Genomic DNA, 21,618 nt, shown 5'->3' on the forward strand with positions numbered 1-21,618 from the left:
TCCCTCAGGGGTGTCTGAGCACAGTCTTCCCCAGCCTTGTACCTTCCAGATGTTGTTGGACTCGCAACTCCCATCATCCCCAACCAGCATGGCCTTATGGAGGACACCAGGTTTGGGAAGATTGGTGTAGCCCCTTCACACAAGGAGTTGTGGCTCTTCCTTCATCACTCCCTAATCCTATCCCCAGAGCTTGGAAAAGTTACTTTTTAAAACTACAACTCCCATCAGCCCCAGCCAGCATGGCCACTGGATTGGACTGATGGGAGTTGTAGTTCAAAAAAGTAACTTTTCCAAGCTCTGCCTATCCCTTGCCCACTTGTAAAAAACAAATTTCTCTTTCCTTGACTCTCCCATGCCCTCTCTGTTACCAAAGGGCAGTGTCAAAGGGAACCCTTTGGCATTGCTTAAATCATTGCCTCATTGTTGGCTCCAGTTCTAGTTCTCGCAAGGGCCCTACTGAATTAGTGTGAAAGTGAGCAGAGAGATTTCTAGTCTTGCTTCTCTGTCTCCCTGCCTCCATTAGTTCCTAGAAGAGGATGCAATGATAGGATCACGACTACTCCTTCCTTGATTTCTTGGTACATTCCTTTCTTGATAGGTGAAATAGTCCTAAATTCCTAACCTGGTGGAGCTTTAGATGTGTGTTACAAAATAACTGAGTTTTCTAAGAAAGGGAAAGCATTTTAGAGCTCCACCTTTATCCTTTTGAGATAAGGCTTTGAATGAGCAAATGTGAATTCCTGTGAAGCTTGTGTCAGCCTCTATGACTTCATAGGGGAGTGGAGGTCTCAAGATTTCTTGTCTGACAGCTCAGTTACTGGAATTTTAAAGGAAGCAGGAAGGGTTCACAGGGGGCTTGGCCATTAATTTTTTTTGTACCTATGATGGACAGGCAGATGTTGAACAGTTGCTCAGATTTTCTGTCTGGAGGGTTAATTAGAACACTCTGCAGAATGGAAAGTGGATTAACATGACTCCCATTAATGTAAATGGAAGTTACCCACAAATTATTCTGTAATTTTTCTGTGCAGTTCATTCATCAGACTGAGTGCTTTTGAGACAAGTATCTTATTCATTGTCTCAGCAATTGTAGTGACTTCTTGATTGTCTGTGGGTGCAATTCAAGATGCTGATTTTAATATATAAAGCTTTCTATGACTGGGGATGGGATTGGGTTACCTTAACAATAGCAGCTGCCTCCATCTTTTGCTGCTGTTGCAACTAGCAACTAGATTCTAGGCCAGATCCTATCTCTGGAGGGAAGAGAGCTGTGTGAAGCTCTGTGACAACAGGTAAGTCAGGGAAGTGAGTGGGAGTGGCCTCTACCCCTGGCTTCATTCACAGAGTAGCCATACCTGTGGATTAGTTGCTGACCAGAGGTATACTGCTTCTTCCAAGAGTCCTGAAATGTTTTTATTTATTTATTAAATCTATAGTCTGCCTTTCCTCCCAAAAGGAGCTCAAGACAGCAAACAAGAAGTGATAAAATATTTATATTTTATTTGAAATTATCAATATTTTATAGGATATATCACTATTTTGAAAGAATATGTTGATATTTTGAAAGAAAATATTAATATTTTGACAGAATATTAATATTTTCTGTCAAAATATCAACATATTTTTTCAAAATAGTGATATATCCTTTAAAATATGGATATATTCAAATAAAATATAAATATTTTGAAAGAAAATATCAATATTTTTCTGAGGGAAAAAATGGATCAATAAAAGGAGCAGCTAGCAGACAAATAACGAATTTGAATCTGCACTGCCTGTTAGGTCGATGGAAGGTTTTTGAAATGGCATCAGCCAACGGATTCCATCCCTAATACTGAATCAGACCATTGGTCCACCTAGCTTAATACTGTCTATACTGTTTGGCAGCAGCTCACTAGGGTTTCAGACAGGGGTCTCTCCCAGTCCTACTTTCTGGAACCTTCTGCATACAAGGCAGATGCTCTACTACTGAGCTACGGCCTTTCACCAACGTCCCCTAATATCTGAAGGAGTGCCTTCTCCCGTATTGATGTACCTAGATGTTAATATCAATAGGGGAGGCCCTGTAGGCAGTTCCGTTGCCTTCAGTGGTTCAAGGGGCAGTGATGCTTGAGAGGGCCTTCTTTGTGATGTCCCCCAGGTTGTGGAATGACCTCCCTTCCAAGCTGTATCTTCCCCCATCATTGTAAGCTTTTTGATGATTGGTCAGAACACACTTCTTTACCCCAAGCCTCTTGTGTGGATGTCCTCTCTCCTCTTACATTGCTGTTCTGTGCCTCCATTTTGATTAACTTTGATATTCCTTAGTGTTCTGGTTTTATTTTATAATTTTTATATGCTTTTATTGTGATATTTTTGTAAAACTCTCCTGGGTCCATTCAGTGAATGGAGAGCTATAAGAATAATATTTAGCGTTGTTCAGTGAGTTGTTATTGACAGCATTTTTCACACCACAAAGCTGACTAGTTGTTTGGATGCCAGTATAGAGAGCTGATCACCTTGTTGTCCTTCCACAACACATGGAATGTCTACACACCAGTGCTATACGGTTGCTTGGCAGCAGTTAGGCACTGGCATGGGAGACACTCGATGAAACGTGGTGTGTGGTGACCATATAAGTAACGAACTCTACATTGGCCAAGGTGAATGGTTTTTGCTTCATGTGTAGGCATATGAATGTGAGGGTGATGATCACTGCCTCTATGTGTTACAGCAGAGCTAGCGGTAGACTGCTTCATGAGGGGGAGATTCAGATGTAGTGCTCCTCCATATGAGGGAGATCCGGGGCCAACAGAGATCCTTCCTTGCTTGGAGAAGCTCTACACATATGCATTGGGATGTGTGTACACCCCCTTCACACACTGGCTGAAGGCATGGATGGCTCCTAGGTGTGTTGGTGGCTGGGGCAGCCATGCAGCTCCATGACCTCCCTTGTGTGTAGGGTTGCCAGGTCCATGGCCTGAGACTGATCCTGTATCTTTAGGAGAAGAGAAAGTCAGCCAAGTGCAGGTGTTCTTGCAAGACTGTAATGGGAAAAACCACAAGGTGGAATTCTCTCTTCCCTGCACAGCTTTTAAAGTTACAAAAGACCTCTTGGTTGCCAGGCCCGGCCTCCAAGACATGTGTGTTCCCTAGTTGAGAGGAGCTGCAGCTCAGTGATTAGAGCATCGTGCAGAAGGTCCCGTGTTCAATCCTTGACATCTCCAAGTAGGGCTGAGAAAGATTCCCTGTTTGAAATCGTGGAGAGCCACTGCCAGTCAGTGTAGACAATACTGGGTTAGATGGACAAATGGCAGCATAAGGCTGTGTGTGTGTGTGTGTTTCATCTTTATGGCCTTGAGTTGCCATTTGATTGGCAAAAAAAGATGTTGGTCAAATATTTAAAGTGTTGATTTTATAGAACAATAACAAAAGTGGCAATTTTACTAAAAATGACTGTCTTGAGTGAGGGCAGGCAGGAGGTAGAGTGTAAATAAAACCATGAAAGTCACTAGCCTGCCAAAACTTTTACTAGTCTGCTGGGGATTGGCAGAAGAGAAACAGAGAGCTTGGTTGCACTCTCCTGGCAGCCCCACTTGATTATCTGTGCTGGGTGCGAAGGAGTGACAGAGCATTCCATCCCTCCTCTATCAGCCTGGTCAGTGATCTGCATGCAACTTCTTGTTGCCTATGGCAACCAGGTGAGTGCTTAAATGCAAGCCTTAACTACTAGTAACTACTATTATATATCCCTGCTGGGCCAATGCGCTCCTCAGATGGGCCCCTGCTAAGAATATTATATGTCTCAGAGGTATGTTTAGCCTGTACTAGAAACTGGGCTTTTAGTGTTGCAGCTTCAGCTCTCTGGAATCAGTTAGCAGCCAAAATCAGAGAGTTGCCTAGCATGGTGCTGTTTAGGTGCCTATTGAAGACATTTTTGTCTGGAAGGTTTTCCCTGTGGTGTAATCCAGTCATTTATGGAATATTAGTTTTATATCTGATGAATTTGTTGTGTTTCTGTTGGAATTTGTTTGGATGGGTTTATTGTTTTTAGAGTTTGTTGAACTGATTTTATTTGTAGAGCCTGCGTTTGTGTGTGTTTATTCTGTTTTTATCTTATACACTGCTTCAGTGATTTTATGCTTTGAAGTGGTCTATAAATTTTAATATTATTATCTGAGAGATTGACAATAGTATAGCAAGCATTTTTGACTCTCAGTTGTTTAATAACAGCAACAACACAAAGGCTCCTCTTCCCGCTTCTTCTAAATTAGGCTGCTGAAATAGAAAGTTTTGGGGAGACAAAGAGTGGTTTTTTATGTGAAAGGGCTGTGAACTCAGTATTGAACTGAAAACAAATTATTGGCCTGAGCACTCTGTTCCTTAAGTGTATGCATGACTTCCCCACTCCATTTTGCACCTGGAGTTTCAGTAATAAAACAAGGACACCCTGGCAGCTGAAGCCTGTACACCCATTTTATTTTTTATTTATTTTTTATATACCTAGGTATATATACTGCTTCATCAATAAAAAAACTTTTTAAAGTAACTACCAGGAGGTTACATGAAACAATATGAAGTATTCATTAGAAAAACCAATAAAATCAAATATTAAAAACAAATTGACTTAACATTTGACAAAGTATAAATAAAACCAGCCGTTTTAAATATACACTATAAAACTGCCTGTTACTTTTATTTGACAGAGCACTTTGCAGAGCACTGTGACAATCATATTGAAGTGCCTTCTCCCTGCAACAAATACAATGGATTCATTGATAGTCCTGGCTCTTGGGCTCTTGTGACCGGTGCCTTCTCCATGTTTTCAGGCAAGGTTCTCTCCCAGCCCTTCTTGGAGATGCCAGGGATTGAATCTGGGACCTTCTGCGTGCAAGACAGATGTTCAACCACTGAGCCATGGCCCTCCCCATTATGTCCTGCTCGTGGGCTTCCTTTAGACATCTGGTTGGACACCAAGAGAACAGAATGCTGGACTAGATGGGCCAGTGGTCTGATCCAACAGGACTCTTCTTATGTAACTGTAGACATCACCTAGTTCAGGAGTGGCTTGTCAGGTGGGGCGGCAGAGCCATAGCTGACACTTATTAGGAGGGATGACATGGTGGCGAGATTGGGGCTCTGCAGCTGCACCAGTAGAGGCAGTGTAGTGCTTCCACTGGTGCACCCATGTAGCCCTAATCTTCCTGCCGCCTTGCCCCTCATCCTCCCAGTAAGCAGCACTGATGCTACTGCCAGGAGGCTTGCTGACCTGACAAGTAGGAGAAGCTAAGCCATGTGGTTTCATCAGGAAAGGAGAGAAGCTCCCTGGAATGAGTTGCAGATCAGAGGATACCCCCCCAACACACATTTGTGTGACCTTGACTCCTTTGGAGCTGGGGAACCTTTGCTTCTGTCCTTGCTATCAGACACTCTATGGTGTAATACAGTTATTATTAAAAAACCATACTTAATCATAATTCTGTCAGGAAACTGGAAATACATAGAACAGCAGATCCAAAGCATCTTCATTAAAGATTAAGGTAATAGATGTTTCCTGTTGAATAAATTAGGTTGAGGGAGATACCATATTACACCATATAGGCATCATACAAGGACTTCGTTTGAGCCCTTCTATGTGGGGGAAGAGCCGCAGCTCAGTGGTAGAGCATCTGCCTTGCATGCAGAAGGTCTCAGGTTCAATTCCCGGCATCTCCCGGTAAGGCTGGGAGAGAGCCCTGCCTGAAACCCTGGAGAGTCACTGCCAGTCAGTGTAGACAGTACTGAGGTAGATGGAGGAATGGTCTGACTCAGTATAAGACAGCTTCCTAGGTTCGTATGAATACTTGACTGTGATCAAATAATAGGCAGTCAACTGATGGTATTTAACCAGTTAAAAAGCCAACAGCCCAACTCTACTCTTGCCATTTTATGTTATCTTCTGTCCCTGTGTTCTGAGGGAGCAGTCAGAAGTAATATCTCAGTTAACAAAGTAGGTGTGTTTCTGGACATTACTTCTTTAACAGAAACTTTGGTTCAGACGTAGGAATAACATAGAAAGAATAGGGATAGGTTCCTACACCCGCTCGTAGATGGTGGGGGCAGCTTCAGCAGGGGCTTCAAAGGATGCCTAACCTCCTTCTCTTCCTCTGAATCATATTGGATCCTTCCCTCCCCAGCCCTGGGAGAAGGCAAGACATCTCTTTAATGTAAAGCAAATACACACGTTTGTCAGTTTCACCCTAGCAAAGCAAAGGCACAGGCTTATCAGTGTATTGATAGCAAAGCAGACACATTCTGGTCAGTTTCAGCTTAAAACAAAGGCATGGGCCTCAGTTTATTGCTAGCAAAGCAAAGGCACAGTCTGGTCAGCTGTACCTTAAAGCAAAAGCACAGGCTTGAAGGTTTATCAATAGCAAAGCATGTCAGTTTCACCTTAAAAAAAAGTCTTCTTTAAAAGGAACTTTGTTCTTGGAGGATTTGTTAACTGAGGTATTTTTTGTAATATGGGAAAGTTAGGTCTTTATCTTCACCTCCCCCACGTCATCCTGGCTGCTTTGTATTGTAGACCGAGCATTGTGCAAACCACAGTTTAGTGTTGAATGGGTATGACATGGGAAATTGTCCTGTGTCTTTTTAGGAAACAGAGTGGGAAAGACAATATTTTGGGAGGAGGGGAGTATAGGAATTAGCTTGGCAGTGTGGGGTTGGAAAGTCTGCTTCCAAAGCATCTGTTCTTTCCCTTGTATCCGACCCGCCTGCAGCCAAAGTCTTCTGCAGTGCTGTTGCATGTATCTCTTTAAACACTGCATGAATCTCTTTAAAGACTTCAGAGGTCATTTATATAAAAAATTACACTGACCTTTGGAAGACAAGTTTCAAAGGCCTGATTAGATATTATCAAGTGTTGTCACTTACTTGATATGCTGTGCCCTGCCCTTTTTTCTGTTGAGCAGGAAATTCTTACTATCTTTCCTTTATCTTCCATAAAAGGTTTAATTACAGTCCTGAAATAAATGCTGAATCTTTACTTAGATTTGCTTTTGTGGATAAAGTGAAAATTGAAAAAAAGGGTTTGTGGTAGCTGGTACATGTGGTTCTGTTATGTTTTATATAACACAGGGATGGGGCACTGTATTTGGCTGCTGGGCCAGATCCTCGCCTCCCCCATAGGCCAACTTTTGCAGGTGGATGAGGCTGTCCACCTGTCAATCACCTGATGTCACAATGATGAGGATTTTTTATTGGATTTCTTACCTACCCTTCACCGTAAGGTCCTATTAAAAACAGTTTAAAGGAAATTATAGTCACAGGAACAGGGTAGGTCCTGAAAGAATATATTTCAGTTGTCAAAAGCCAGGGTAAAGAGGTGTGTCTTCAGCATAAAATGGAAACAAAATAATGGTGCCAGATGGACCTCTGTGGGGAGGGAATTGCTTTGGTTAGGGGCTGCCACAGAAAGCACCCTTTCCCAGGGCAGCACCCCCTGAACTTCTGAGAGTGGTGAAACATCTGAGAGGGCCCCCTTTGCTGTTCTTAACACCCAAGAAGGTCTCTAGGGAAGGAGGCATAAGTTGTTGTGTGTGCACCTTGAACTGTGCCCAGAAATGAACTGGCAACCTGTGCAGCTTTTTGAAAACAGGGATGATATGAATTCTAAGTGGAACCCCAGCCAGCAATCTGGGCTCTGCCTTTTGGACCAGTTGAAGATTCCAAGTCATCTTCAAGGGCTGTCCCACAAGATGCCGGTCAGCAAGCCCCGAATGAGTGTCAGGGCGTCTCTTGCACTTCTCCTTGCTTCTTCTGTTTGTGTGCCGGCTTGTGCAAGAGAGCCCTCTTGTGCATTGCCATTAACTGTGCCTCAAATGGCAATGGCATCTGCAAGAGGGTTGCAGCTGCTGATCTTAAAGGATGGGCAGATTCACATAGGAGATGAAGCTTCTTCAAGTGACATAGTCCCAAGCTGCTTAGGTCTTTAAAGGTGAAAACCAGCACTACTGCGGTTGGAAACAAGTTGGTAACCTGTGCAGCTGATTCAACAGGGGAGAGTGTATGTGTGTCATGGATCCCAGCACTTTGCCCCAGTCAAGATTTTAGTGGCAATGTTCTCCACCAATGAAGATTGAAAACCAGGTGTTTTTTTCAAGAGTAGCCCCACATGGAGCATGCTACAGTAGTCCAGCTGGGATGTAACAAATGAGTGTAGGACCGTGGCCTGGGCTGACTGCATTAGGAACGGGGGCAGCAGCAAGAAATGGGTAAAACCATCCCTGGCCCCAGACAACATCTGTGAATTTAGTAACAAGGCTGTGTCTAGCAGTACTCCCAAGCTACAAAGCTGATTTTTTGAGGGGAATGCAGTCCTGACCAGAACAGTCTGACATTCTGTCATTGGAATGGTAGCCTTCCTGACCATGACTTGTTTGGATTTAATTTCAGTTTTGTATACCCTCACCCAGCCTGTAACCAACTCCAGACATTGATTTAGAACCTTCACAGCCTCTCTAGAATATGATGGTAAGGAGATGGAGAGCTTAGTACCAGCCACATAATAATGAATGTGCACTTCCCATCCCCAGATGATCTCTCCCAGTGATTTCCCAGTAGATCAGGGATGGGGAACCTGTGGCCCTCTAGTTGTTGTTGGACTACAACTCTCATCAATCCTAATCATTAGCCATGTTCGCTGTGGCAGTTGGGAGTCCCAACAATGTCTTGAGGGTCACTGGTCCCCATCCCTGATGTAGACATTGAAGACCATGGGGGACACCAAGGAACCCTGTGGGACACTGTAGGTCAGTGTAGGTCAGGCTGGAGCCAATGCAAAACACTCCCCACCCAGCCCCATCCTTGCAGGGTGCCCTAGAAGGATACCATGATGTTGAAAGCCACTGAGAAGTCCAGAGAACCAATAGGGACACACTCTATATCTGGCTCCTTCCAAACGTCATCAGCTAGGATGACAAAGGTCTTGAAATCAGGCTTGAGGCTCGAATATGTCCAAAACAGGGAGTTTACCTGATGCTGCCATCAAGGAAAAGAAAATAGCAATGATTTGCTGTTGCTACTGATTGCGGCATTCTGAATTCTTTTCCAGGCTGCTGTCTCTCCAGCTTTTTAGCTAGAGGGCTCTCTGGTCCTGCCTTGGCAACTTCTTGCAGTTTGTCAGGTTTTGCTGTGATGCTTTTGGCTGTGGTTTGTGGCTGGCATAACCTAATTCCCATGCCTCTCAGCCAGCTCTTCTCTCTGTATCAACCCTTTGGGCTGCCACCTGCCACTCTTGGATCTGAATACAGTTTGTTCAAGAGACTGTTTCCCTCTAAATCAGCCTTTCGCCTTCCTGGTGCCCTTCAAATGTTTCGGACTACAGCTCCCATCGGCTGGTTCGTGAAGGCTGGTCTAAATTTATCCCCTTCCTGATTGTCGAAATGATAGCAACATTGGTGAGGCTAGGGCTGAGCGTGGGTGGGTATTGCTTCTTCCCTGACCATTAGGAACATAGGAAGCTGACTTATTCTGAGCCAGTTGGTCCATCTAGCCTAGGACTGCCTACACTGAATGGCAGCTGCACTGCAGGATTTCGGGCAGAGGGTCTCTCTCAGTCTTAGCTAGTGATGCCATGGATTGAAACTGGGACCTTCTTCATGCAAGGCAGGTGCTCTACGTCCACTGGGACTAGAAGGGCAGAAGACAGAGGACTCAACAGTAGGTGGAGCCAGAGCCAATGGCAGGGAGGGCTAGCGAATCCTCCTTTGGTCCCCATCCTCCTCCCTGCTGAGTTCAACAAGGGCAACACTGAGACTAAGGAGGTGGAGGAAGGTGACAGCCCGTGCCACCCCTGGACTGGTTGTAATGAAGAAGTCAGGCAGGTGGCGGGGCGGCCGAGGGCAGCCTGAGGTTGGCAGGGCAGTGCCCCATTTGCTCTAATGGGCCAGCCTCCCCTGCCACTGAGCTTCGGCCATCCCACTCTCAAAGTTCCAAGGTGGCTGACATTATAGTCCTTGTCTGTGACCTTGAGTTATCCAGCTCTACCATACTGCAGCTGCTCCAAATTCTCCTCCTGTCTTGGGACAGAGCTGTTCCCCCCTCTCTTTTCCTATGCCTGGAATCCCCTCCAGGCTGACCTGGATAGTTCCCCTTGCCCCCCCTTTTAATTGCATTTTTATTGTTCATGTATAAAAAATCCCACTGCACCTTTCTGGTCCTTATGCACCACTCAGGGTGGCGTACAACAGTTTAAAGTCACAGTGCAATTAAAACCCCCCCTAAATGCAGCAATAAATAAGATATACAACATTATCTCTTTTCTCCTAGTCCCACTCCTAAACCAACCTTTTTCATTAAACCTTTGACTGAAACCTGGTTCTTCCCTCCCTCCCCAACACAAAACCAAAGGAGGTCACAGATCAGTCTCCTGTTACCTGTCCATCCCTCTCTCCTCTTCAGTCCTTTTGTTATTTCTCTAACTGTTGACATTTGGATTAGGAATATAGGAAGTTGCCTTATTCTGCATCAGACCATTGGTCCGGCTAGCTCAATATTGTCTACACTGACTGGCAGCAGCTCTCCAGAGTTCCAGTCAGGGCGTCTCTCCCAGCCATTATCTGCCGATGCTGTGAATTGAAACTGGGACCTTCTGCGTGCAGAGCGGAGACACTTGCTACAGCCCTAAGTCCTTGGAGCAGGGTCTTAAGTCTTTCCCCCACCTTTAAGCTACTTTGAACAGTAACATGAAAATTGGAGGTGTAATAATAATAATAAATGATACATTTTGTAATAAACCGAACATCAAGATAGGAATGAAGAGATGAGCCCAGGGTGCCTCTCAGGACAGCAGCAATACGTGCAATTGAATTAAGAGTTGGCTGGATCAAATCTGCAAGGCACATTCGGTAGAAACTGCTGCTGCTGCAGCAGCAGGCCGCTTCTGAGGAATTGCTTTAATGCTGTCGCCGGCTTGACCATAGAAACACATCACAGTAAGCCTGTAGTCCTAATACTTTAATATGTTGCCAATAGAACCAGACAGTCTCTTTAATCTCTTGATCGCATGTGCACAGTGCAGATTTTGGTAATAAGAAACTGAAGTTGTGTAGGTGCAGGCAAAAATCTTCTGCTTTATTACCCAACGCTTCCCCTATTCTCTTGGAGAGAGAAAATTACACTATTGCTTTCCTTGCTTTCAGGCTTTGAGAGTAGGAGACAGAGACGGAGAGGGGGGAGAGAGAGAGATTGAGAGAGAGAGAGAGAGAGAGAATGGGTTTTCAGCTTCCTTATTCCTCTCCTGCCCCATCTATGGCTTACTTGGAGGAAGTGGTTGGCATGTGTTTACAATGTCGAGATAAAACTCCTGGACTTTCCTCCCAGGAGTGCCTCAGCAGGAAACACTTGACACAATTTCTCAATGCACCTTTATGTATGAGACCTCCCTCCCCATTTATTAGTGTAACTTGAGTTTTCCCATGAGAACAAGGCAATAACCTGTACTTTTCATGACCACGCTCGGCTTCAAGCTGACCCACCTCTAGGAGGCAGGGTCAGGCCTCTAGTTGTGTCGCTCCCCCAACAGATGAGAACATGAGCCCACAATGTTCTCAGTCATGGGCCAAGCAGACCTCCCTTGCCTTACATGGAGGAAGGGGTGAAGTAGAGAGCTGGGGTGGCAGAATAGCTAAGAGACTGAGCTATGAACCGGGTACTGCCGAGTTCAAATTTCCCCTTTGCCGTGAACTCACTAGATGGCCATAGGCAATCCGTTCTCTTGTAGTCCTCTCCCCATATCTACAAAAGGCATTGTTTGTTTATTTATTACATCTGCATGACAAATATAAATATAGTTGGAACATCTTATAGCACTAAAAGCATAACAGATAGAACATTCAATAAACATTGGAAATATTAAAGCAGTAGATAAAACTAGCGGCAGAATCTCATCTCAGATTAAAAACCTGACACGATAAAAATGCCATTGCCTGACACTGAAAAGACGGCAAAGAGGGTGTGAGGTGAGCCTCCGTGGGGAGTGGGTTCCATGTGCAGGGTGCCACAACTGAGGAAGCTTTCTCCCCAGTTGCTCAGATGTTTTGCTTCTGGTGACATAGGCACATGGAAAAGGTCCTCAATGGTGGTCTCAGTGTATGGCAAGGATGGGGAACCTGTGGCTCTCCAGATGTTGGACTGCAGCTTCCAACATCCCTGCCATTGGCCATCCTGGCTGGGGCTCATGGGAGTTGGAATCCAGCAACAACTTCTGAAGGGCCACAGGTTCCTCATCCCTGTTTATGGACCCTCTCAGTAGAGTTCATCATAATCTCTGTCCCCCCCCATCCTGCCCCTAGGAACTCCCCAGTGCTTTAGAAGAGTTCCTACAGCTGGTACTTTGGACACAAAGGTTAGAAAACTAATCAGGAATCAGTTCTAAGCTTCAGGTTTTAGGATCAGATTATAATTGCGAAAGTCAAAAACATTGCAGTGGTATGGTGTGTCTAAGACAAGCGTGGGCAGACTTCAAGCTTGTTGGGTCAACTTTGTTTTTGTTTTTATTAGAACCCCAAGGTCTACCAACCAGAGTCAGGTGCAAAACATTTACAGTTAGGTCCCATCTGCACAATACATTTAGAGCAGTGGCCCAGTTTCAGTGGTACCTTAGCCAAGGCTATTCCCCAATACTGCCAACATTATCAACCCTTTGGCCAATTGATTCGGGCAGATTTCATGGCTCATAACCAACCTTGTCTGTGCCCGCTGTAAGACCATGTGGCCATAACTTCAGAGTCAAATAATGTTTGATATACTTATTTAGTCCCCATCTGTACTATGTATTGAAACAGTATTATACCTCTTTAAACAGCCATGGGTTTCCCCAAAGATTCCTGGGAACTGTAGTTTGTTAAGGGTGCTGAGAGTTGTTAGGAGACCCGTATTCCCCTCACAGAGCTACAATTCCCAGAATGGTTTAATAGTGAATCCCTCTTCCCTGGGACCTGTAGCTCTGTCAGGGGACATAGGGGTCTCCTAACAACTCTCAGCACTTTTCATAAACTACAATTCCCACGATTATTTGCAGGGCTGGGAGAGCCATGGCTGTTAAAGTGGTATAAGAGTGTTTTAAATGTATAGTGCAGATGGGGCCTTACAATTAAAGAATCAGCTTGGAAAAGTTACTTTTTTGAACTACAGCTCCTATCAGCCCCAGCCAGCAGGCCACTGGATTGGGCTGATGGGAGTTGTAGTTCAAAAAGGTAACTTTTCCAAGCTCTGTGAACAGGGCGCTTCTGAGCACATTCTGAGCCCAATCGTTTGTTTTCAGTACCAGAACTGAATTGAGCTCACAAAAATCACCTCTTGGTTAGCTGGCTTCATTTCACTAGCTAATTTAGGTGGGAACATTCATTTTTTTGTTGCTATTGTTAAAAAAGTTGGAGTGAGAAACCCTTGCAAATCACCCAGAGATCTAGCAGTAGATCTCGATCTATTGTCTGCCTACGGTAAAGATAAAGAGCATCTGTTAGGCTCCCTGTAGGACTGTTGCACTGCAGAAAAGGGATCTGTTTAAAAATAAAGGCATCAAGCTTTTCTAGCAATAGAGGTATTGTAAAGAAAGAAAAAAGGTGCAGGTTAAGGCTTCTGTTCTGGAACCATTGGGTTCTTATCAAGTCTTTGTTTTTGTTAATGCCTAATGTTTGCTTGGAGCTTTTTGAATGTACAAAGCACTTTGTCAACATTATCTCAGATAATCCTTACATCAGTCGTGGAAGGTAGGTCAGTGGTTTTATCCACATGTTGACAGACACATGGGTGATGCTTTGAAGGCGTACCTTACCTGAAGCTACCTAGTGAATTTGGAGCAAATGTTAGACTTGAACCGGTGACTCACCTGGTTCATAGCTCAGCCTCGCTCAGGCCTGCATTTCATTAGGTCTTGACATGAAATTGGGGGAATGGAGAGGGACCGTAGCTCAGTGGTACAACACATTCTTTGCAAGCACATGGTCTCATGTTCAGTCCTAGGCATTTTCAGTTGAAATAAGGACCAGGCAATGTCTGATGTGAAAGACCTCTGCTTGAGACCCTGGGTTGCTGCTGCCAATCAGAGTTTGCAATACTGGGCTGGATGGACAAGTAGTTTCACCTGATATAAGGCAGCTTTCTAGGACAATTCAGGATGTACTGGTATGCCTCTGGATAACTATAATGTGCATCTCTGTGTTAGGTACATATGATTGGCCTTTTCCTGTTACTTTTAACGTGCTAAATATTTGTGGAGCACAATAACCAAAGCAATTTTGGTATGAAGGAAACCAGCTGATGCCACATGGAGATAATTGTCTTGTTCTTGAGTTTATGAGAAGCAAACCTTCAAATAAACACCTTTCTGTCACTGGCAGTGTATGTTTGTTTATCTGCAGTTCTCCACCCTAAAGCCTTGAGAAATGAGTGGGTAAAACTAGGTTTATTTGACCACATCAAAGATACTTCGTGTTTGTGTTCTATGTAAAATTAAGATGAGTGGATTCACTGTTAAGAAAGGATTAATGGGTCATCAGATTATGAAATAAAACTGACTAATTTCTTCAGGTATTTTGCCATATGACGCTAAAAACACTTCCCCCATTTCCCTTATCTTGGCAGGGACTGGCTTATCACTGACATTTGTAAGCCACTCTGGGAGCTTTTTTTGGCTGAAGGGTGTGATAAAAATAAATGATAAATAAACTACATTAGGTACTTTCAGGAGCTCTTCCACTTTCTGTTCTGTATTAACAACATTCATATTTCTGTTGTGGTTTGGTACATTTGTTTCGGCTTTTGACAATCAAGTTCTGTGTTTTGAAGAAAAAAAAGTTCTAGTCCCTGTGATTTTAGAGTGAAGCTTGAAATGTGAAGGCATAAAATGCTGAAGAGTCCATTCTCATGGCCGCTTATGTGGATGTTGGCTAGAGGAAAAGCCTGTATGTGGTAGCCTCAGCCAGAGAACATGTTGCTATGTGCAAAGTTTGGCTTTGAACACATGTTGGGACAGGGGGCACCAGGATGCCACCACTTCCCAAAGTCAAATTTTGTGCACATGACCAATTCATCACAGGCTGCAGGGCATCTTTAAGGAGCTGTTTTCAAGCGCTGATCACCATGTCCCCAATGATAGTGGGGATGGATGGGCACTCAAAAACAAATGAAGGCTAGCAATTTGAAGTTGCAAAGTTTCGAAGCCAGAAAGCCAGGATCTTTTAAAAAGCTTGAACAATCTCTTCTTCATTGGAGTGTAATATTAATTTCAAAACTTGGCCCAAACAAGATGTGACGTTGGACATGGAACTGCTGGTAAAAATGGCAGACCTGTGCCACCTTCTTCCTCCTTTCCCTGTTGTCATGATTCCATCACATTACACATCTCTCACCCCCTCCCCTGCCCTCCCACACGTTCCCCATTGTTGGTTCATGCAGTCAAGGAGGTTCATGAGGTTAAATCTGTCTACATGCCATTAGGAGAGAGGGAAGAATTTGACATGGCGCTGCCATTTTCAACGGCAGCTCCATGTTGGATACATCCTCCAGTCCTACCCTTACTATCATACTTTGAAAGCTGTTGTGTACCTAAAAATGATATGCAACTTCTGTATTACTGTGTGTGCCTGAGAACGATGTTGGTTTTGTATTAACTTTATGACAAACATGGTTAATCGGCAGATTGTTAAAAAGCATGCACTGCATTTATGTTCCCTAGGTCATCATACGGTCTACATTGGGGTTCACGTGCCTAAGAGTTACCGGAGAAGGAGACGCCATAGAAGAAAGCCCAAGGAAAAGAAAGAAAGGGAGAAAATTTCTGAAAACTACTCGGACAAATCTGACGTTGAAAATGCTGATGAGACGAGCAGCAGCATTCTCAAGCCTCTCAGTGAGTAATGGGCCCTTTTGCAGTGTTTCTCAGGAGTGAGGCGGCTACAGTGTGAATGACACAGCTAGTTGTGAGGTCTCCTTTCAGAATTATTGGGAAGAAATGGGTGTGACTAGAATGATGTAATGCAAAATGTTCCAATTCCTTGCAATACCCCCCCTGCAAATCTTAGACTAAATGTATGCGAGGATGTGTAAAAGTTGCTTTCTTTTTCAGAATTGATTGAAATGATTTGATTGGACATTTTGGGTTTTCATGCACTTGGGAGTATTTTTGTAACAATTGAGGTTAAAATGTGAGAGTCTTGTTTGTGAATCAAAGGGCTACTTCTCCAAAGATGTCAACTAAGGATAGACTAACAGAGCCAAGATTGGGATTATTATTAATTTTATTTATTACATTTATACCCCGCCTTTCTTTTCATGATAGAAACCGAAGGCAGCTTACATATGGTTCCCAGGCAGTCTCCCATCCAGGCACTGACCAGACCTGGGTGCTGACCTCATGTGCCTTCCCACCATAGCCTGGGATATATTTTCCCTATGAATCATGGTTTTATAGTTTTTATTCTTAATCTGGTTGGGTACAAATATGAGTTTTGGTGTCTGAGTTAGAGGAATACTGTGGTTTTGTGCTTGTTGAGAGAGCTTCAGAAGTAGCCTTCCACTGAGTGTTGAGGGTCTGATAATGAAAGGATAGTTTTCTATCGTGTCACCCTTTTTTCATGGAGCCCAGGGTGGTGTGCAGGGCATTCCCGTCTCCGACTGTGTCTTCACAGCAACCTCGAGGGGCAGATTAGGCTGAGAGATGGTTACTTACCCATGGTTGCCTAGTACTTTTTTTTTTCCTAAATGGCAGAGTAGAAATTTTTATCAAATGGATTCTACTTTCATTCTCAAGGATTAACTTGTGGAAAACAGTTTAAGGACAGGAGGAGCCACAAGCTGCTGATCTTACAGCTGAGCTGATGGAGTGGCTCTGCTTCCTTTCTCTTCCCCTGCAGCAGCCTTATGGAATGGCTGCTGCAAGATGACAGTTGAAGGAGGAGCCCAGTGGAGCTGGCTTCTAATGATGGCCCTGCTTCCCTTTTATCCCTCCTCTAAAGCCTGATGGAATGGCTGATGCCAGCATCTAGTACAAATTCATGGAGAATAGACCTATTGGTCTATAGATAGAAGTGTATAAAATTATGCATGGCATTGAGAAAGTGGATAGAGAAAAGTTCTTCTCCCTCTCTCATAATACTAGAACTCGTGGACATTCAAAGAAGCTGAATGTTGGAAGATTCAGGACAGACAAAAGGAAGTACTTCTTTACTCAGCGCATAGTTAAACTATGGAATTTGCTCCCACAAGATGCAGTAATGGCCACCAGCTTGGACGGCTTTAAAAGAAGATTAGACCAATTCATGGAGGACAGGGCTATCAATGGCTACTAGCCATGATGGCTGTGCTGTGCCACCCTAGTCAGAGGCAGCATGCTTCTGAAAACCAGTTGCCGGAAGCCTCAGGAGGGGAGAGTGTTCTTGCACTCGGGTCCTGCTTGCGGGCTTCCCCCAGGCACCTGGTTGGCCACTGTGAGAACAGGATGCTGGACTAGATGGGCCACTGGCCTGATCCAGCAGGCTTTTCTTATGTTCTTATGTTCTTATGGTGCCTGTTAGCCACAATAGCTAAATGTGTAGAAGCAGAATCATAGAATCATATGCTGACTGAAGGTTATCAGTTTTGTGGTCACCTTGTGAAACTCCTCAGAGGCAACTTAACAAGCTGCTGTTTGAAACAGAATGATGGATTAGATTAGGGGCAGCCAACATGGTGCCCTCCAGATTTGTTGGACTCCAGTTCCCATCATTCTTGACCATTGGCCATACTGGCTGGGACTGATGGGACCTGGAGTCCAACAACATCTGGAAGGCATTGCAGTGGCTACCCCTGGACTAGATAGATTGACACACTGACAGACCATGCCTATCTGATCCAGCCAACCAGTTTCTATATTCTTATTTAAGCATGAGCCCTGCGCAGGGTGTAATAAATATTCCAGATTCTTAATTACTTCTTGATCAAACTTCTAGGAGGCAAAGGGACCAGGTGATCATGGGGTTTTTTTCCGGCCCAATATTTTGCATCTCTTACCAACTGTGAATAAGCTGCAATCTCATTAATACTTACCAGTGGGATGTACTTCCAAGTAACCATGCATGGGATTGGGCTGGAAGAGTTATCTTTGCTATAAGGAAAATGTAAGCAAGAGCCCTCCCCCAGAATTTTCACTGCTGTTCAGTCCTTAACAGTTTAACATAAATGTCTTGTTTCTTAGGAGTTCCAAGAACAGACTAGCAGGGACTGTTGCAGTTCACAAGATAAAAGGGCAGCGGGATGTTGGTGTGCATGCAGCTTGCATGAAACTGATTTGCTCAAGACTGGCTTCAGCCAGTGCTGATTCAACAAGTGATAAAAAACCTCCTGAGTTACAATTCTGACTGGAAACCTAGATGCAGATTTCATTAAAGACTTCCAGAGTCCTTAGATCACACCTACAGGAGTTACACAGTCCTTGCCCAGAAGGGTTTGAGGTTTAGTTTTTATCGCTATCGCCCATTATGCCATTACTGAAAGTAAAATGGAGCCAAAAATTACGTACTTAAAACAAAGCCGATACAAATCAAATTTGCTAACATTTACAGGAGTTGGTTAGAAGGAAAAAACTTTGCATGACATAATTTTCCTCTTCCAGAGATCAAAAGTATCAACTGAAACTGATCCCAGTCTTTGTCTGTGCTGGAATTGGTCTTTAAGATGTTTTTAAAGTTGGTTTTCAAATATGTTTTGTTTTAATACATTTTAAAGTCTTTTGCTTTTAAGATGTTTTAAAGTGCTTGTAGGGTTTTTGTTTGCTGCCCTGGGCTGCTTCTGGGAGGAAGGGCAGGAGGTAAATTTAATAAATAAATAAATAAATAAATAAATAAAAGTAAAAGTAAAATGTGATTAAAACAAATAAGATATCTGCAAGTTGATATAACCGTAGCGGAGCATCCTGAATTCACTTTGCTTGGGTTCTAGCTGCATCTTAATGCAAAGATTTAAGGGCCCCTCCAAATTGGTGGTGTTTTGGGGGGGTTCTTTTGCAGGTGTATTCTGAAACATGTCATTGATACAATAATTATGCATTAGTGGTGAATTTATCCTGGACTGTCCGTGCATCATTCCACTTTATTAGTTGTTCTCTGAAAATCACCCTGTGCTTTATAGATTACAGCAAAGCCTTTGACTGTGTAGAGCATGAAAAACTATGGAATGCTTTAAAGAAATGGGGGTGCCACCGCATCTGATTGTCCTGATGCGCAACCTATACTCTGGACAAGAGGCTATTGTAAGGACGGAATATGGAGAAACCGATTGGTTCCCAATTGGAAAGGGTGTGAGACAGGGGTGTATTTTACCACCCTATTTGTTTAATCTATACGCAGAACATATAATACGGAAAGCTACGCATGTGCATCCCTGTCATCCACCAAGATGGCGGCAGAGATTCAGCCCCTTAGGGAAACCTCAGCCGCCATCTTGGTTAAGGGTAGCCCTACATGCGTTGCGCGAACAGCCACACAGCGCAGTCGAGAAAGGTAGATTGAGCGAGGGAATGGCGGGGCTCTGAAGCTCCCACCCTGCAATCTGCTTCAGTGATCCTGCAGCGAATCGTGGAAGGGGAGCATTGGTGTCTGGGGCCGGCCCTGACAGGGAGCTGTTGTTTGGCTGAGGGGAAGACATCTCCTTAGAAAGTCCTGTTCCATGTTTTAGGATTCAGGGCATGTGTTTTATTTTGTTTCAGACTATACTCTGCTTTTAAAGCCTAAAATCTGGTTCTTTCTTGCCCCTGACTATTTAGGGCTTTGTGGCATTCTCTGTGAGGGAGAGACACAATTCTCCTCTTCGCATATTGCTGCAAAAGTGCAGATTTGAAAATATATGAGACTTGCATGTTCCTCTTCGACACTGCTTATAAAATTTATTTCCTCATGTAGTATCCAAAGCATCTCTGAGTAAGGAATTGTTATCTCACAATATTTGATTTAGTTTTCATGGTCATTTGAGTGATTGAGCTGAAATGCCTTGCATATGGCTTTTGTTTCATTTTTGAAAAAGAAATGTGGATCTGACTCAGCTACTGAAATTAATCTATGGATTGCTATGCTCTCTCTCTCTCTCTCTCTCTCTCTCTCTCTCTGTGCATGCGTGTGCATCTCTCTGTTGTTCTGAGTGTGTAATGTGACCTGTGCTACTGCCTCAGCAGCCGTGTCATCCAAGGCCTGAGGTTAATGTAAAGGTTCTAACATTTGTGATTCCAGGTACAGCTTTCCCAGGAAAGTAAATGCTATATAATCTGATTAGGCATAAAGGTTAGCATGGTTCAGACTTCTGTTCTTTGGAAGGCAGCTGCGTATTTGGCTGCATGCTTGTCTAGTGTTGGATGGTACCTGTCTTTAGGGAATGAATGAGAAGCTAAAGATAAGTAATGACTCAAGAACTTGGAATGATCTATATGAAAGAGATGCCATTGATTCCATTACCAGGTTTAAAAAACCAGCTAAACTGTAACCAGCTATGTAGATATATACAGAACATGTTTTACCATGGTTAAGTGTTAATGTTTTAATATCTAAACTATGGTTAAGGATCTGCTGCAAACCAGAAATGGGAAACCATGGTTTTAAGTGGGTTGGGAAACCATGGTTTGAAGTGAGTTTCATTATTTCCATTTGTTCTGCACTACACTGAGCACACCATGGTTAGAACCAGTTTCTTTACCTCTCCAGTCTCTCTGCTGGCAAGGTGATAAGCTGGCCTCTGTGGTGTGTCCGTATTCACAAGGTGCATGCACAGAGCTTAGCTTAGGGATAACCTGTGTGTTGCCCTGTAAATGTTGTTGGACTTCAACTCCAGCCCCAGGCAGCATGTTCAGTTCCATGGTCAGAGATTTTGGGAGCTGTAGTCCAGCAACATCTGGAGGGCATCACATTGGCTACCCCTAGCCTATCAGGGTAACTGTAGTTCACTGAATTTTATTTGAAATTGAAACAGATACAATCACATAAAACGTAAAACCCATTAAAACATATCAAAACAAGAGGAGCAAACTGAAACCATTATTCAGAGAGCTGTCTCTACCACACCTTAATGCCATAGAATGCCTGAGCAAATCAGTAGGTTTTCCAAAATGACAAAAGTATTGGTGCCAAATGTATTTCTAAAGGGAGAGCATTCCACAGCCAGGGCGCCACTGCAAAAAAAGGTGCTCTCTCTCAGGTCATCACATAGGAAGCTGCTGGATACAGAGTCAGCCCATGGGCCCATCTACCTCGGTACTGCCCACACTGGCTTGCAACAACTTTGCAGGATTTCAGTCAGGGGACAGTCCGAGACCTACCTGGAGATGCCGGGGATCGAACATGGGACCTTTCGCATACAAAGCTGATGCTGTACCACTGAGAAGAGCCTCCTCTGAAGATCCAAAGGCGTGGGCAGGATGCTACTGGAAGAGGTGCTTTTTGGGGGGGATCCTCAATAGAGTTGGAGCAATCAGTCATAGTTGGCACTAACTGTGGTTAAGGGTTGTGACTGCACTGGGCCCATGTGGTTTACATGTATGTCCAGGATTCTGAAAGATTTATAACATAATGACATTGTGCGGTAAGCTGTCTTGTAACATGAGCAGTGGTGCTGGCTTCCACTGGATAATCTCCC

General features: G+C 43.9%; 1 protein-coding gene across 4 annotated transcripts in view; it reads left to right on the top strand.

Moving 5' to 3' along the window:
- Nucleotides 1-21,618, top strand: part of SLC4A4 (solute carrier family 4 member 4) — a 270,897-nt gene that overhangs the window by 62,940 nt on the left and 186,339 nt on the right. For all 4 annotated transcript variants that reach the window (XM_061583421.1, XM_061583422.1, XM_061583423.1 and 1 more), the window contains exon 3: nucleotides 15,701-15,874. In XM_061583421.1, coding sequence (XP_061439405.1) covers nucleotides 15,701-15,874 — 174 coding nt within the window. The remainder of the gene's footprint in view (nucleotides 1-15,700; nucleotides 15,875-21,618) is intronic.

Source organism: Rhineura floridana, chromosome 9 (assembly GCF_030035675.1).
Source record: "Rhineura floridana isolate rRhiFlo1 chromosome 9, rRhiFlo1.hap2, whole genome shotgun sequence".
NCBI lineage: Eukaryota > Metazoa > Chordata > Lepidosauria > Squamata > Rhineuridae > Rhineura > Rhineura floridana.